This window comes from Hemiscyllium ocellatum, chromosome 1 (assembly GCF_020745735.1).
Source record: "Hemiscyllium ocellatum isolate sHemOce1 chromosome 1, sHemOce1.pat.X.cur, whole genome shotgun sequence".
Taxonomy (NCBI): Eukaryota; Metazoa; Chordata; class Chondrichthyes; order Orectolobiformes; family Hemiscylliidae; genus Hemiscyllium; species Hemiscyllium ocellatum.
In genome coordinates, this window is record NC_083401.1 from 142412762 (window position 1) to 142432329 (window position 19568).

Sequence of the window (19568 nt, forward strand, 5' to 3'; positions counted from 1 at the left end):
AACTCATGTTCACAGAAGTTTAGTCCAAATCTCCACTATGGTTTGCATCTAACAGTGTTTCCTAATTTTTGAAAGGCATAACTTTTACCCCTTTTATTCTCATCTTCTGCATATAAATACCAGTAGTTAATCTATTGTTTTGATATTTTCTATAAACCTTCTTGATATTTTCATGATCTATCTTCCTGGATGTCCATTCTGAACCCTATCCTGTTTCTAGCTTTTCATCATTTGGAAAGTAACACTGTGATATCTTTCTTTGTCCAGAGTATATACTCTCAAATTTTCCTGTACTAAAATCCATTTGCAACAGTCATGTCCTTCATTTAATCTATTGATATCTCCTCATAATTGTATACTTGCATCTATATTTGCCTCCATTTACAAAGTCACATTATCTTTATATTAGGTCCAAACTCAGATACATGGCTTTCTATGACATCATCCAAGTCATTATTAAGTATGTTGAATTGTTGAGTCTCCAACATGGATCCTTGCAGGAAACCACAAGTTACACTTTGAAAGAGAGAGGATACTTTCATTTTGAGGCAATGTGGTTGACTCTTAACTGCCTTCTGTGCATTAAATGCAGGTCCAGACCATGATGGCCTACATTCCATGGATAAATAAAAATCTCTACACATAGTTTAAAAGTATCAAACTAAAAATATCCTCAACAGCTGACCACCATTGTGAACTATCCTGAACAGGGAGGAATGTTCCACCACATGATGAATGGCTTTTGCCTGAAACATCGATTTTCCTGCTCCTCGGATGCTACATGACCTGCTGTACTTTGAGCAACACACTCTCAACTCTGATCTCCAGCATCTTCAGACCACACTGTCACCCACTGACCAGAGACAAGTGGCCAATTAAAGTAAATAATTGTTCTATTGATAGTGATTTTATGACCGACTAGGATTTTGAGCCTTAGAATGACTACCCTGCCAGATGTTGAGTTCATCATCTTCCTCACTCAGAGGCTTCATGTGGTGCTGGCCCACAGCTAAGATACTGAAGTGGTCATCCTGGTGTCCTGGGACTGACATGTAACAAAGCATTTTCACTTCTCCTTCCATTTGCAACCTCAACATTGCTACCACTGATTGGGCAGACAGCTGAGGGAAACAAGCTGCTGTTTTTGCTTGGATAACCATCCCGGTACTGAACTCATAACTGTTCACTGCTGGTAAAATGGCCTCAGTGGTCACTTTCCCTGTAGGCTCAGGAACTGCTTTATGTCCCAGCTTTAGAACCCATGGTATTCAGCTAAATTCAGGCCGATATCTTTCTGAACAGATGGTTCAAATGAAACATCATATAATAATAAGCTATGCAACTAGACAGCAAAGTGTACAGTACATATTGTAAATTGAATCTTTGCTTATTCACAATTTAGTTGGACATTCTGCAAATATTTTTTGGAATTTGTTGATATTTCAGGGAATTGCAATCCTTGGAGCCTCATTGTGGGTGTGTTTTTTAAATCATTTGTCCATTTAAATTACAATTTGACAATCTTGCTGTTAAAGTGGCCAATTACAGGAATTCATTCCAATAATTATTGGACAATTTATAGTCACAAAAGTGTTACTTATTTACAAACTAGAATTCAATTCAATCAATCACTTAGGAGTGTTCTTTCAATAAAGTTGGATTTTGTCATCATTTTGGTGAAAAAAAATTACAAAGTTAAGACTTGCAAAATATTTAAATGAAACTTTATAGCTTGGGCAATTACATCACTGGGGTCTTCACGAGAGGTTCATATGGCAATAATTTTCTTTCCCACAAAGAAAAACAGGCTAAGATCATCAACAATGAAGTGTCTTGTTAGTGATATAAAATCTAAGCATTGGTCTACTTCTTACTTTTATGTAAAAATTTCATATCTGCTTCACTATGTTTCATGAAACACTTGAAGCAAGGGAAATTAAGTTCTGAATGTTCAGTAATTTTTTATAGCAGGAAGGAAATTTGACTTGCACAGAAAATTATTGCATAAATGACACTAAAATATTTGGGTTAAGCGAATGATCTCAGGACAAAGGACAAGGCACACTCAAAGGGAGTTCAAATCGGCAGGTTGGCACAAAGTTGCTGTAACTCTAATGCTGATTCACACTCTCATCATCGTTAATGTGATATCACCAAATTAAATCTATTACGCACCTTTTAATACTTCTTCACAACAACCAGTAGAATTCTGAGTGATGAAACAATATTGAATATTCTGGATAAACCTTTAAATTTGTTTTGCCTAACTTAAATGCATTATGGAGTTTTTTAAATTCATTAGAACTTTGACCCAAGATTCAAACTGATCCCAAACATTGGAGTTTCTGACTCAACTTGAAAACAAAAAGATCTGTCAACTAGGTTTATTCAATTAAGTCAAAACCTAATGAATATGCAATACTGAGCAATGCACTTTATTTGTAATATGATAATACAAACAGTTATCCCTTTATATAGCTGGAAATATACACAAATATGTATAGTAAAGAGGAAAAATTGACTTTTCTCAGCAGAGATTCTCTGGGGAAAAGTACTTTTCCCCAAGACTGTGCAAAGTGATTTTTTTTTCCCCCTAACCTTTCCTTTAGTACTATTTGTAAGCATGGTAATTTCATGTCCACCCATTACATCAAACTGACCTTTGCAAGCAAGCCAGGACTGCTTATTGTAACGCTTATTAAGTGTGAAGGGTCTATAAGATCACCTCTTAATGAACTCAGCTTCACTTACTCAAAAAAACTCATCACATCTCTCATCATAAGTTAATCGCTTACCCTAAGTGACAAAGAAGTGAATTTATGCTGCAAATTTCCCATTGCTTTTCTATCCTTTCTGTAATGAGGTGTCCTAAAACAGACACAATTCTATAGATGTAGCCTAAGATCTTCTACAAATTCAAACTGGCCCTTTAAAGCAACAGTACTTGTAATGTGATCTTTACTTTTCCTTTCTTTTCAAGATTGAAAACCATTTTTATATCACTATAATAAGTAAAGCTAGAGTATGGTGTATATTTCTGGTCACCAAACTGTAAGGAATTTCACTAGGAAGGGCACACAAGTGTTGCTGGTTGAATCTTAGCTATGAAAAGCAATTGGATAGATAGTTGTTTTCTTTTGCCTGTTGGGAAAACTAACTGGGATCTGCAAACTTATAAAGGGCCAAGATACAGTGGTCAGGAATGATGTAAATCGATGTTGTACAAATGTAAAGAATCAAGCAACTTTGATTGAAAGCAATTGCCGGAATGAACAGAATGATGTTATGGAATCTTTTCACCCAGAGGGTTATTAGGGTCTGAAAAACATTTCATGATAAAGGTAATAGATGCAGAAACTTTTAATACATTTAAAATAGATTTGGACATGCACTTAAAGTATAATTACTTCCAGGGGTATGGACACATAGCAGAAGTATTCGAATAAGCTTGCTAACATTCTTTGATTGACAAGGGCTGAGTGGCTTCATACTGTGTTATAAATATTCCATATTTCCAATTTAAGTGCAGCATATTTAATGCTCCAAAGTTCTGTTCTGGCAGAAATTTTAACCCCTGTCATCCTACAGAGTTATCTGGAAGCTTTGATTTTATCTGGTTGACAACTCAACCCAAAGACTAGGAAAAAAAATATTGAGTACAAAGTTTAAAAAAAAAAGAAGCATGCTTGAACTGCACAGATACCAATAACGAAAACCGCTTCCTCCTCATCAGAAAGATTTAATATTATTGATGGGGCGGTTTCTGCTTTCAGGAAAGGATGTAATCCTTCAGAAAAAAAAATGGCCTAAATCAAGCAGAGTCAACATGGCTGAATAATTCATGACAAATTTATTAGAATACTTGGAGTAAATTACAAGTAGGATAAATAAAAGGAAACTATTCATTGTAATATATTTGGCTTTCCAAGACAGTATATGATAAGGTACCGCACATAAGGCTGCTAAACAAAATAATAGATTATGCTGGGGGCTAGTAAATGAGCACAAATAGAGGTTTGGCTAACTAACAGAAGACAGAGATTTTAGATAAAAGGAACTATTTCAGGGTGGTAAAGTGTAAATATGGAAGTGCCAGAGGGACCAGTGCAGGGACTATAACTATTTATAATATTTACAAATATTAATAATTTAGATAAGCAAAGTATTGCCATGGTTACACATGACACAAAAATAGGTGAGAAGGCCAGTTGTGGGCATATGAAAAGTCAGCAGAGATATAAAAAGGATAATTGAATGGGGAGAAACTGAGCAGTTGGAATATTATGTGCAAAACTGGGAGGTTATGCCTTTTGGTAGGAACAAAAGAGGAGGTGAAAATTATTTAAATGGGCAAAGACTGCAGAAGATGATGATTTTGGGGTCCTCATGCATACATCATAAAAAGTTAGCCTACAAGTTGAGCAGTTAATAGGGAAAGCAAATGGAATGTTAGCCTCTCTTCCAAAGGGGATGAAGTAAAAAGAATTAAGAAAATCTTGTTAAAACTATACAAGATACTGGTTAGGAATATTTAGATTACTGTGAACACTTTGGAGTACTATTATATTAGAAAAGATATCCTGGCATTGGAGGCAATGCAAAGAAGGTTCACTTGGCTGATCCCAGACCTTGGGTGGAAATTCCTGTGAGGAGACGTTAAGTAAGTTGGACCTGGACTCATTGAAATTAAGTATGGGAGATAACATTATTGAAACATGTAAAAGATTATCAAAGAATTTGACAAGATAGGTGCTGAGAGATTGTTTCCCCTTGTGGAAGAGTCTAGGACCAGAGGCTACAAACTCAGAGTCAGGGGTGGTGTATTTAAAACAGATAAGCGGAGCGATTTCTTCTCTCAGAAGGTAGTGAATCTGTGCAATACTTTACTGCAGAAAGTTGTAGAGGCTAGGTTTTTAATTAAAGTCGATACTGAGGAAAAGTAAGCGGGGGCATGGAGGTTTATTAGGTCAGTCATCTCGTTGAATGGCCGAGCAGATTCAATGGGACAAATGGCTTCTTGCTTCCCCAACATCTTATGCTTTCATAAGGGTCAACAGAGTAATAATACCTCCATAGGTTTTCAAGATTTATGTCAAGATTTGTAGCTCGGATGCCTGTTGTTGTAGTTGCGAGCATGTTCACCGAGCTGGCAAGTTGATTTGCAGACATTACATCGCCTGTCTAGGTGACTCCAGGAGGCTCCAAAACACTGAAGATGTCCCATAGACAGGAGACGAAACGTCTACAGATCAATTTCCCAGCTCGGCGAACATGCTCACAACTATGACAACCTTGATAGATGTATCTGTACTTTCATAGAAATTTGACCTTACAATAATCTGACTAAACTTAGGGCTGCAGTCAGCAGCAATATCAACTTCAGACAAATGTAACCAAGATTCTCAATTCATACCTTATTTTACTAAAGGAAGGAATATATGGATATTAAAATAGTAACATGTTCCAAAGGCATCAGGATACTAAGGCTGGTTGTTTTCAAGAGCAGGACACCACTTTGGTAAGGGAGTTGAAACAAACACTAGGAATAGCTTCAGTGAAGTGTAAAATTATTGATTCTCACTTAAAATGCTTTCTCACAAACGTTGCCTTTAAGCTACTGAACAACCCAAAAGCCTTTAGTGCAGCCACTATATAAAGGTAACCTTTCAGTTTACCATGCTTGGGTGCACAAACAGTTTAAAGAGACTGCACACTCAATAAGACATCTGCACATGACAACAAAAGTTAAATGAAATTTCCCGCTTGTACTAATCTAACACACTTTGTCTAATGGTGCAACCCTAGTGGCACAGTGCTAGTGTCCCTACCTGGACTGGAAGGTGCCGTGCGACAGTCAGAGAATCCACACCTCTGTGGAAGTGAGGGAGCAGAGCTCACTTACACAAAAATCATGTTTAATCAGGCCTTGATTGCAAAATGTACAGGTTCCTAGTTTAGCACATAGAGGCAGGGTGAAGTAACTTCAATTCTGTTCTAAAAGGTCTTCCCTTTACTCTAAGGCTGTGCCCTTGGGTCCTAGTTTCTCCTACCAATGGAAACATCTTCCCAATATCCACTCTGTCCAGGCCAGTCAGTATTCTAGGAGAAAGTGAGGACTGCAGATGCTGGAGATCAGAGTCAAGAGTGTGGTGCTAGAAAAGCACAGCAGGTCAGGCAGCATCTGAGGAGCAGGAGAATCGATGCTTCAGTATAAGCCTTTGATCAGGAATTCCTGGTGTTGGGCTTATGCTCAAAACATCAATACTCCTGCTCCTCGGGTACATTCAGTATTCTATATGTTTCAATTAAATCTCCTTTCATCCTTCTCAACTCCATAGAGTTTAAACCCAGAGTCCTCAAATGTTCTTTTTTGTTAGCACAGCACCCCTTTAGAGCCTGTTTTCACATGTTTTGGTCAAATAACCCCAAAGTTCTTTCAATTCTTAATGCAGGTATATAAGTTATAAAAGTTACTAGTATCAAAATCAAGTCAATTAATATCTCCACAGCTTACCTCCCACAGAAATCCCTTTTTAAACACTTTAGTATTATGAGCTTTCCAGAACTTATGGGTCCATAACCGCTCATTTTCCAGTGCTTCATTTATGTAAACTCGGTGGTAAATAATAGCGATATCTTGTGGGAGATCATCACATCTAAGCCTACACCTTATTTCATCCAATAATTACACAGCGGTAAATTGTACAGAGGAGAAAAGTACTCATCTACTCTCCTTTATTGATCTTGCAGTAATCACCAAATCAAGTGTTTGTTTTACCTTGCTAAAAGTGACCCCAAATTGAATGTGCTTCTTTTAAATAATCCAGTTTTCAACAGGTATCCAGTTATGCTGCTTTAAAATAATTGATGGAAATAAACAACTGTCTTCAATGAGAGTAACTTTAGCAAACTTTCTAATGGAATCTGCTCAAGATGGAAACGCTGTGCCGACCGTGGCCTAGTTTAACCCACAACAGCTGCAGCAATGCTAATCCGTCAACGAGTCTGCACATGTCTCTGGAATTTATGTCAATTTCCTTGTTGTACCGAAACAACCATTAAGGAGCAACAGAACTGCAGGAAAACATCTGAAATAGCAATTTATGCTGTTTTCCTTGAATTCCAATAGTTATCTCCAGCAGACTGGGAGGAACTGCCATCAAGTTGCAGAGCTGTGACTTCATATAATTACCTGAGAGACTCTTAGTGCTTCTCATGTAACAGTGTCCCAAACAGATTTCACCGAAAAAAACTGACACAGAGCCAAGGGGTGTGATAGTTTTTGAATTGGAAGCAGTAGAGAAAAAAAGTTGCAATTATTTTGCTGGACTGTTCGAAAATTATTTAACAAATATAGATTTCAAAGGATTGTAAGAGTTTTCTATTAATTTAAAGGGATCCATTGTAATTTTCTTGGATAATGTGAAATGTTAAGCCATGTGATCTGGTGACTCTTGACGTGGTCGTAGGATCAATATAAAGAAATATAAGAAATATGGCCAAACACAAAGGAGAACAACAACAGAGGATACTCCATGGAGATTGATACAACTGAGTGGTTTGCTGGGCCATTTCAAAGGGCAACTGAGAGTCAACCACATTGCTGTGCATCTTGAGTCAAATGTAGGCCAGACCATAAGGATAGCAGATTTCTTTCCCTGAAGGACATTAATGAACCAAATGAGAGAAAACTCAGATGCAGACACAAAGAGAAAGCAGACCATATAGAATGAGGAACATACAATTTTTTTTTTGAAAAGCAATGAATATAGAACATAGAACATAGAAGGATACAGCGCAGTACAGGCCCTTCGGCCCTCGATGTTGCGCCGACCGAATCCTACCTAACCTATACTAGCCCAATAACTTCCAAATGCCTATCCAATGCCCGCTTAAATGACCATAAAGAAGGAGAGTTCACCACTGATACGGGCAGGGCATTCCATGAACTCACAACCCGCTGTGTGAAGAATCTACCCCTAACATCTGTCCTATACCTACCACCCCTTAATTTAAAGCTATGTCCCCTAGTAACCCCTGACTCCATTAGCGGTAAAAGGTTCTTAGTATCTACCCTCTCTAAACCCCTAATCATCTTATACACTTCTATCAGATCTCCCCTAAACCTTCTCTTCTCCAATGAGAACAGCCCCAAGTGCCTCAGCCTTTCCTCATAAGATTTTCCTACCATTCCAGGCAACATCCTGGTAAACCTCCTCTGCACTCGTTCTAAAGCTTCCACATCCTTCCTATAGTATGGCGACCAAAACTGCACACAATACTCCAGATGAGGCCGCACCAGAGTCTTATACAACTGCAACGTGACCTCAGGACTCCGGAACTCAATTCCTCTGCCAATAAAGCCCAGTACACCATATGCCTTCCTCACAGCACTATTTACCTGGGTGGCAACTTTCAGAGATCTGTGTACATGGACACCAAGATCCCTCTGCTCATCCACACTACCAAGTAGCCTACCATTAGCCCAGTAATCCATCATCTTGTTATTCCTACCAAAGTGAACGACTTCGCACTTAGCTACATTGAATTCCATTTGCCACATTTCCGCCCAGCTCTGCAACTTATCTATATCCCGCTGTAACCTACCACTTCCTTCCTCACTATCCACAACTCCACCGACTTTTGTGTCATCCGCAAACTTGCTTACCCAGCTTTCAAGTCCTTCCTCTAGATCATTTATAAAGATAACAAAAAGCAATGGTCCCAAAACAGATCCTTGTGGTACACCGCTAGTAACTGCGCTCCAAGATGAACATAATCCATCAACTACTACCCTCTGTCTCCTTCCAGCCAGCCAATTCCTAATCCAAACCTCTAATGTATCCTCAATGCCATACCTCCGAAGTTTTAGCATTAGCCTACCATGGGGAACCTTATCGAACGCCTTACTAAAATCCATATACACAACATCTACTGCTTTACCCTCATCCACTTCCTTGGTCACCTTCTCAAAGAACTCAATAAGGTTTGTGAGGCACGACCTGCCCTTCACAAAACCATGCTGGCTATCCCTGATCACGTTATTCCTACCCAGATGTTCATAAATCTTATCCCTTACCATTCTCTCTAAGACTTTGCCCACCACTGAAGTCAGACTCACTGGCCTATAGTTGCTAGGGCTATCCCTACTCCCTTTCTTGAACAATGGGACCACATTCGCTATCCTCCAGTCCTCTGGTACTATTCCTGTTGACAACGACGACATAAAAATCCAGGCCAATGGCTCTGCTATCTCCTCCCTAGCTTCCCATAGGATCCTGGGGTAAATGCCATCAGGCCCAGGAGACTTATCTATATTCATCCTTTCCAATATTCCCAAAACCTCTTCCCTGCATATTTCCAGGGCATCCATTCTAATTATTTGTGATTCCATATTCACATCAGCAACAGTGTCCTGTTCCTGAGTGAATACTGAGGAAAAGTACTGATTTAATGTCTCTCCAATCTCCTCCGCCTCCACACACAACTTCCCACTACTATCCTTGACTGGACCGATACCTACCCTAGTCATCCTTTTATTCTTGACATACCTATAGAAAGCCTTTGGGTTTTCCCTAATCCTATCAGCTAAAGACTTTTCATGTCCCCTTCTCGCTTCTCTTAGCTCCCTCTTTAGCTCCTTCCTGGCTACCTTATAACACTCAATCGCCCCTACTGAACCTTCACGCCTCATCTTTACATATGCCGCCTTCTTCCCTTTCACAAGGGACTCCAATTCCTTACTAAACCACGGCTGCCTCACAAGGCCCTTTACACCATGCCTGACTGGTACATACCTATCGAGGACACGCAGTAGCTGCTCCTTGAACACTCCCCACATCTCATTAGTGTTCTTCTCTTGAAGCCTGTTTTTCCAATCCACACATCCTAAGTCATGCCTCACTGCATCATAATTTCCCTGCCCCCAGCTATAGCTCTTGCCCTGCGGCACACGATTATCCCTCTCCATCACTAAAGTAAAAGTCACCGAGTTGTGGTCACTGTCCCCGAAGTGCTCACCTACCTCCAAGTCTAACACCTGGCCTGGTTCATTACCTAGAACCAAATCCAATATAGCCTCCCCTCTTGTTGGCCTGTCGACATATTGTGTCAGGAAACCCTCCTGCACACATTGTACAAACACCGACCCATCTAATGAACTCGAGCTATAGCTCTCCCAGTCAATATCTGGGAAGTTAAAGTCCCCCATAACAACCACCCTGCTACCTTCACTCTTTTCCTGAATCATCCTCGCAATATTATCCTCTACTTCTCTAGGACTATTAGGAGGCCTGTAGAAAACACCTAACAGGGTGACCTCACCTTTCCTATTTCTAACCTCAGCCCAAACTACCTCAGATGGCAAGTCCTCTTCCATCGTCCATTCCACTGCTGTGATACTGTCTTTGACAAGTAATGCCACGCCTCCCCCTTTTTTACCCCCATGTCTGATCCTACTAAAACATTTGAACCCTGGAACGTGCAACAGCCATTCTTGTCCCTGTTCTACCCACGTCTCTGTAATGGCCACAACATCGAAGTCCCAGGTACCAACCCACGCTGCAAGTTCACCTACCTTATTCCTTATACTTCTGGCATTGAAGTATACACACTTCAATCCACCTTTCTGGTTACAGGCACCCTCCTTAGAGATCGCTGCATTATTCCTAACCTCCCTACACTCAAGGTCCTGTACCCTAAAGCTACAGTCCTGGTTCCCATACCCCCGCGGAGTTAGTTTAAACCCTCCCAAAGAGCACTAGCAAACCTCCCCCCAAGGATACTGGTGCCCCTCAGGTTCAAGTGTAGACCATCCTTTTTATAATTCTTAGGAGGATTCTCTTTTTGGCGGGAAAGGAGATAGAAGCTTTTGAACTAAACCAAACTGATCTAAATCTGGAAAGCTTTGTAAATAGCTCAGGTATACTAATTAGATGAGTGTTTCTCAGAAGTGGAAAACAGTGAACTGGGGTGTTTTGGTTGGGCAGATTGAAAGCTACATCATTCAGAATGTTCTGGGGACAGGGGGTTTATGTAAGTCTGTCTTGCTAATAATCACATCTACATAACTCAAATATGAACACCATTGTTAGATAGGAGTCACAACCAATAAAGTATATTATGGAACTGGGGAAGACAGTGATGTTAATGCTTGTGGTTGCATGAACTATAACACTGCTGTATAAACCGTTTAAAGTTAGACTTATTATTTTATATATCATTGCTAATTGTGTGTAATTTGGGTTAGCTCTAACTTGACTTAGTAACATCAAAAGCTACAAGTGGAAAATGATTTTTTTAAATTTTGAGAATTGGTTATTTTGGTTTATGGCTTCCCCACGATGATCACAAAACAAGATACTAAGTTGGTCACAGATGTAAATTTAAAGGAGCATCTTAAAAGGTGGAGAATGAGTTCGGTGACAAGAGGAGCTTTGGGAATGGAATTCCACAACTTAGGACCAAGACTGCTGAAAGCACAGTCAAATGAAACCAGGGAAACACGAGAGACCAGAATTGAAGTAGTATAATGTCTTAGATAGATTCAGGATTGGAAGAGGTGATAGAAGTAAAGGAGGGTGCAGTGGAAAGATTTGAAAACAAGAACAATAATCTTAAAATGGAGATTTTGCTGGGGCAGAATCCAATCTAGGTCAATAAGCCATGGTGTGATAGTTGAATAGGATTTTTGGGTGTCAGGACAGAAGTTTTGGATGAGTGAAAGAAGATAATCTAGAAGGCCAACCAGTAAAGATTTGAGTACTTGAATTTGGAACTAAGAATAACTTGGATGAAGGTTTCAATAACAGATTGGTTGAGGAAAGATCCAGATAGATGATAATATGGAAATGTATGTAAGCCTAGTAATGAGAGGATATAGAATCAGATGGCTCAGTTCACGAAGAAATATCACATACAGAACGAAAGTCACCCTGGACTGTACAACATCATAACCATTTGATGTTTTCACTTATGCTGTGAGTAATCATTATCAATAGCTATTTATATTTTAAAAACCTATATTGGATCATATAGTGGGCAGCACGGTGGCACTGCTGCCTCACAGCGCCAGAGACCCAGGTTCAATTCCTGCCTCAGGCGACTGACTGTGTGGAGTTTGCACATTCTCCCCGTGTCTGCGTGGGTTTCCTTCGAATGCTTCGGTTTCCTCCCAGTCCAAAAATGTGCAGGTTAGGTGAATTGGCCATGCTAAATTGCCCGTAGTGTTAGGTGAAGGGGTAAATGTAGGGGAATGGGTCTGGATTAGTTGCGCTTCGGCAGGTCGGTGTGGACTTGTTGGGCCAAAGGGTCTGTTTCCACACTGTAAGTAATCTAAATATATGTAAAAGCAAAAAGCTAAGTCCATTGATTTATTTTAATACTATGGTAAAGACAAGCATATTAATAAAAAACAAGAGCACATGATTTACACCATGAAACATCATGGTAAAACTATTAACCATTTCATTTGCTCAGAAAATTTGCTGTAAGTTCATTTAATTAATAGTTAAATAGCTCTGTTAAAGTAGCTCACTGGAAATTTTGAAAAAAACATTCTAATCTGAGTATTTGCATGGGAATTTTCATTACATTGTTTCTAAACTTGAACTTAGTATGATTTTATTTATACTACACAAAATACCAATTCCTTTTTCATACGTCAATTTATAGAAATTACTGAATATATAGAAAAACAGCTAACTGCAGGCTGGTCACTTGTACAGATATACCACTTCTTTCAGAACTACTAATTAGATCAGTTTTTCATCAGGCTTCTCTCAATAAAGTGTAGTAAAGGAAATGCAATCATATTTTATGAATCTCTTCAAAATGTAACTTTATATGGCAATATTATGTTTGAAAATGTTCACTCAAAATTCGATTGCCACCCTCCTGCATATCTACAATTGGTCCTACAGAATGTTTGGGTTTGCAAAAGATATTCACAGCTCCTTTTAACCCTAATCAATAAGGTATATTTCAATTAATAAGTTTAAACTAAAAACACAATTATCATTGAATCAGGGACTAAACTGAAATCACGAATTACTTCAAGAATCCACATGTACCCTAGCGAGTTAAGTGGTTTTAGCGAGTTTAGGGAAGATTTGTAGCTCCAGTTGAAGTTCTGGATGTAGGGTTGCTCGCTGAGCTGGAAGGTTCATTTCCAGATGTTTCGTCATCAACCCAAGGAAACTCAAACACAAAGAGAAAGTGGGCTATACCACCAGTGCTTCATCCGGAGGCTCACTGAAGATGTTACCTAGTATGATGATGAAACATCTGAAAATGATACTTCCAGTTCAGTGAGCAAACCTACATCCAGTTAAATGGTTTATTGGACATCATAACCAATTACAATTAACTTGCTCTTCACAATAAACATGTGGAGACAGATTAGAGTTGAATAAATAGAATTGTTATTTTAAATACTTAAAAACGATGTGACTAATTTTCACTTTCACATAATTTCCTGAGGATCAGATTGGTATTGCTCTGTAATTTACCTGCTTAAGGTTACTCTCAAACAGACTCCCCTCACTCACAATTATGTAACTGGCTCCACAAAAAACAAATTCTAATACTTACATTTAAAACCTCACTGATACCATCAACTAAAGTATTAGCCCAAGTATGCACAGCACATATTGCTCCAAACTGAAATGGTCACCATAATTCTGATGTTTTGCATGTCAAAATTGGATTTGGGCTTTCAGTGGCAGAGCTCTTAAAATGGCACTTTCCTGTTCTTTCTAGCTAATGGGGTGACATGGCTACCAATTCAATTCTGACTCAAGCACCATTTCATTAGCATATGGCATAGAAAGTGAAAAATAGCTCAAGTGCATTTTGAAGAGTTTATTAAAGCAATGTTGTTATGGAACAAATGCACTTCCATGGTCCAGGACCTTTGTGAACACTAATTACAGGTATTCCCCAGTTACCTTTGCATCAGAACCAACCACTCTATCTGTAGACATCTAGTCCCTACGCTCTGGAATGTATTCTCTAATCCTCTCTGCCTCTTTTCTCCTCTCTCTTCGATAAACAGATCTTTAAAATCTACTTCTTGAATTCCAGTACTGACACTAATTATAACATGTCCTTACATGGTTTGAGTCAAATTTTACCTAATATCACTCCTAAGAAGCACTTTGGGCTGATTTACGATGTTAATGATGCTACGTAAATATAAGTTGTCAGATATAATACAGACCAAAGGATAAAAGTCTGCCCCAAAAATGTACCTTAACTTTAAACTCAAAGAATAGTCCTTGCAGCAAATTCATATCCCACTGTATTCCAGGTGACAAAAACTTGCTACATGGTGACAGGTGCTCTAAACAGTTGAATTGGTTCACTACTGGCCGTACAAAGAATCTTCATGATTTTGAAGCACTTTATTAAACCTTTCATTAATCGTCTCTATCGACAAAGAACACTCCCAGATTCTAGTTTCTCCACATAACTGAATTTCTTTATCTCTGATACAATTCTGATAAATTTTCTTTATACCTTTTCCAATCCTCCTAAAGTGTGGTCTTTAGAATTGGACACAAAATACTTAACAATTTGCAAACTTGGGAAAGTTTGTGGAGTGATACAAATGGTGAGCTGGTGAAACAGAAAACCAATCCAACATCTGACAGATTAAGTATTTTGCTCGCAGGGAGATGGGGCAGAGTGTGAATCGCACAGGGAAGAAAATCCAAACTCAGCACAACCATTTGAATTAATGTTGAGTTTCAAATAGAACTTCTGCAGCTATTGCAAGGGCATAAATCCACACTGGATTGACAAATTTGTGGAGTAGATAAAAACACTCAAAGGGTGAATAAGATCCATCATGATATCATTTTAAATCCCACCATCCACCTGACCACTTTAAACATAAAAAAAGGTTTAAGCTGTCAGGAGTTAAAAATCTCCTGGATTGCTTTGATTGGCAGGCCACCTGATGTAGGTTAGAAAGGAAAAACATCATCTTATCCTGCTGTTTTAATAGAGTTCCAAGTTATGGCATAATATCCCTTGGGGTAACATGACCAGAGTCTCAAAAGCTACAATTGTCTCAGCAGGGTTTTCTGAATTGCCAGTGCGATTGACAGTATGAAGAAGCTATTACAACATTCACCACCTTTGATGTGGGGTTTGAATACAAATGTGTTGATTTTTATCAGAGATTAAACATCTTAAGAGATTTCAAGACTTTGAAAGGATTTCACAAACGGATGGTTATTTTAGTACTGAGTGTGGATGAGCAAGGCGTGTATTAGATTGTTATTAGTTTTCTTTTCATTTATACATGGCTCTTGAGGTCCTCCCAAATAGGGTGAATGACTATAGAAGTGGCATGTGGAATTAAAGAGGCATAGACTTGGCTGGGAGTGGGGCATGTGTGCCATGGAGGTACCATGAAGGATATAAATGCTGTATAAGCATTTGAGGGGGGGGGGGGGGGGAGGGGGGGGCTGTGGGGTTGCGAGTGGTGGGAGCTAGAAAGCCTAACTGCTGCAAACTCAACTAGGATAATATCCTAGAGATCTAAAGCAGGCCTTTTAACTAACCTATCTCAGCCAATTTGGATCTGCTTCTGGAGTCAGTAGTAGGTGGCTTAAAAGGGGACACTGGAAGCCTTTCAGGAACAGTGAGATTTTACCTCTTAAAAAAAAAATTGGAGGCTGAATGGAGTATCAATTTCCCTCCTGAGTTCACAAAACTCTACTAGCTGCTAGCTTCAATCCTCCATTCCATATAGCTCCGTGGAAAAGGCAGCTAATTTGCCACTGCAGCAATCCAACATAGTTTGCTGACAACACTAAATAAGCCTAAGACAAGGTGCAGGGCTCGTGACTATGATATTGAGCAGATGCTGTGGTGTCACTACCAATATGGTAGTCACTATGGGCCATTTCTTGGTTTATAACATAATGTATTGTTCTATGTTACTGTGGCTAACGGAATCTGTAAACATTTCCTCAAGTTCAATTGAACCCCGGGTTCAATTCCCACCTCAGGCGACTGACTGTGTGGAGTTTGCACATTCTCCCTGTGTCTGCGTGGGTTTCCTCCGGGTGCTCCGGTTTCCTCCCACAGTCCAAAGATGTGCGGGTCAGGTGAATTGGCCATGCTAAATTGTCCGTAGTGTTAGGTAAGGGGTAAATGTAGGGGTATGGGTGGGTTGCGCTTCGGTGGGTCGGTGTGGACTTGTAGGGCTGAAGGGCCTGTTTCCACACTGTAAGTAATCTAATCTATAAAAAGTCTATCTTCATCAATTTTATTTGTCCAAATGATGTAAAGGTTCAAGAACCCATGATTATTGTGGGATCTTTCTCATTGGGAAGGAATATAGGGCATGGTCAATCGGGGAGGTGCGGGGTTAATCTCATACACCAGCTGTCTGCATGGTGGTGAAAGCTAAAATCTACCCTTCAGAATCACATTACACTCTGTACTGCAACTGCTATTAAGTGCTGAAGTGCAAGATAAATTCTGCTAAATTTCTTGAGTAACTAACCATTGCCGATGCTTGAGAAAAGTATACAGTTGCATACAATGCAATACATATATTTGCATAGCCTGGGGAGCTGGATTGCAACAAAATTCAACATGTAACAATGAACACTGAAAATACAAATAACTTGGAAAGGATATAAAATCATATACTATTATTTTGTTTCTTCCCCACAGTTTAAAATGTCCTCTCAAGTGCGCATTATATGGATAGGAGCTGCAATTTGTAAATTATAAATCATACTCCAAACTCAGAACCTTTATAAACAATTTGTAAATATGTTGAGTAGAAATTTCCCCACCTGGCGTTGGCAGGAAAGGTGATAAGATCAGAAAGTAATTGTATAATTTGGGACTGGAGGGAGATACTTTCCCCCCCCCTCATCACCTCTCACCAATTAAATGGTGGACTAGAGGGACTCACTGGAGATTTTATTAAAATGCCAGCATTTAAGGCTCTTAAGTGGTCAATCAACTCACCGCTCAAGTATCTCAACTCACCACCAGTCCAATTACCTGCATCTCCAGCAGACAAGAAAAGTGCCTGGTTTGCTGGCTGGAAAATCAGGCCTACTTGTCTGCTTGGTTATCGGGGTTGGGGGCACTTGGGAATCAGTCTTCCACATCCTCAGAGCAAATGGAGGCCTGAATTGGAGGAAAGGCCAAGTCTCTGAAAACCACTTCCCTGCCATTGTTTCCAACTCCCCTGACCTGTTTTTCCACACGACCTGCTACTGAGAAGCAAAAGAAAAGTCACTTACCTCCCTCTGCTGAGCTGGCAACTTTTGAATGCAGGAGACGCCATTGTGAAGGCCTGTAATTGGCCAACCAGTTTGTAAGTCAGCTCTTAGAACACTGATTGGTGGGTTTTCTCAGTGCCGTGGGCAAAGTCAGTCTCCACCAAACTCCCCACTCCCATAATCGGCTGTGATTTTCCAATTTGCAGGCACAATTATCAAAATGATAGTAGCAAAGACACAGAAGTACTAAACATTCTCTATGAATATCTGAAAACCATTCTGTTTGAAAATCTTTCAAAGACCTTGAATATTGAATTACTGTTATAATCCCTTTGCTTAATGTTACAAAGATAACTCAGTCAAAAAAGAAGGTTCAAAACAGGTCTATACGTTCACATATTGATGAAAGGCAAAATGATAACAGGAGCAGAGCTAATATCAGAAAGGATGTCACTGCTAGACAGAAGGCAATTTGTGTGATGCCTATTTTAGATCAAGTGTAGAATTATGTTGATTCTGACATGTTTCAGCTACTTGCCTGGGACTGCGAATTGATATTGGCTCCCTGTTTCACTAGAGTTCTCACCACCTCAGTTTGTCCAGCCAGAGATGCGATGTGAAGGGCTGAGTTTCCTTTCTGGAAAGAGAGGCAAAATAATTAGAAAGAATATTAGAAGACCCATGGCAAACCTCCACCTTCAGGAGAGTTAGACAAAGAGAGAAACTCAAGAAAAAGAATGTATCTTCCTCAAAGAATATTTTTTGAGGAACGGTCTTACTAATATTTAGGTTCAGTAAAATTTATTATTAAAGGATTGTGTTTCTTTGAGTAGAAAACTTTGAGATGGCCAAATCTTGGATACTGGCCCACAGTTGAAAATAATAGCAAGCAGCTGCTCAATATGTTAATATTGTTTATTGCACAACCATAACAAACATGAGCATGACTCAATCATTCCACTCTTTCGAGCATGCTCTGTAATTCAAGAAGATTATGGCTGGTTTATTGCATCAGTTAAATCTTTATTATGATTTCCATATTCCTCAATTCTCTGAAAATACAAAAATCTCTTGATCTCAGTCTTGAATATATTCAAAGATTGAGCATGCGAGGCCCTGAGGTAGAAATTTACAAAACATCTATTACTTTTTTGACGAACAAATGTTTCCTTATCTCAGCTCTAAACAGCTAGCCCTTTACTCAAAGACTGTGAATCTTGGATCTACACTCCCCCAGCCTGAAGTAATATTCTTTCAACATCAAATCTGTCAGACCACTTAAGAATTTTCATCTGAGCAGAGAAAGCCAGCACAGATTTGTATAGGGCAGGTCATGTCTGATGAATTTGATTGCGCTTTCTGAGGATGTGACTAAAACAGTAGCCAGAGTAAAATACGAATATATTAGTTCATATTAGTTATATGAACTTCCAGAAGGCCTTTGATAAAATCTATTGTTAGAGACTGTTTTTGCATGCTAAAGCTGAAATTTAAGGCTAACTATTGACCTGGTTAGGTAATTGGCTGCATGTCAGCAGAGAATGATTAGAGATAATGGCTATGTTCTATAATTAGCAGAATCTGACTTGAAGTGTGCAGCAAGGATCTGTGTTGGTACCTCAACTACCCACTGTCTTTATTGATGACTTAAATGGAGAGGTAGAATGCCAAGGACTTTTAGGTTTAAGCTTGGAGGAAAGATTACATGAACCATAGTTTTATTCTGCAGGATTCAACAAGCTCATAGAGATTTCATCAAAGTTTTCAAGGTATTAAAGGCAAAGGTGTAAGGTATGTCGAATGAAATGATTTTCACGCTTGGAGAGCTTAGGACAGGAGGAGGGGCAGAACCTCAAAATTGAGATCAAACTTTTCTGATCTATCCCACTATTTTTAACTAAAGCCACAACTTCAAATTCTCCTCAAATGCTTTGGAATTTAGCCATTCCTGAACTATCTCAACGCGATTCCATTCCTCCATCAGTTTCAGGCCCCATTTACCACTGGAGCTGTTTAGCTCACTAGGGCTCTAGTCCCAGCCCTATTTGAATGAAGCCCACCTCAGTGGAACAGCTCACTCTTTCCCAGCATCCGAGGAGCAGTAAAATCGACGTTTCGGGCAAAAGCCCTTCATCAGGAATACAGGCAGAGAGCCTGAAGGATGGAGAGATAAGTGAGAGGAGGGTCGGGGTGGGGAGAATGTAGCATAGAGTACAATAGGTGAGTGGGGGTGGGGGTGGGGATAAAGGTGATAGGTCGGTGGGGGGGGAGGGTGGAGTGGATAGGTGGAAAAGAAGATAGGCAGGTAGGACA

At 39.5% G+C, this 19568-nt stretch overlaps 1 protein-coding gene across 1 annotated transcript in view; it reads right to left on the minus strand.

Moving 5' to 3' along the window:
- The window catches only part of ank2b (ankyrin 2b, neuronal), a 399789-nt gene that overhangs the window by 260138 nt on the left and 120083 nt on the right, over positions 1-19568 (minus strand). Inside the window, exon 4 of the mRNA XM_060826565.1 lies at positions 17794-17892. Coding sequence (XP_060682548.1) covers positions 17794-17892 — 99 coding nt within the window. The remainder of the gene's footprint in view (positions 1-17793; positions 17893-19568) is intronic.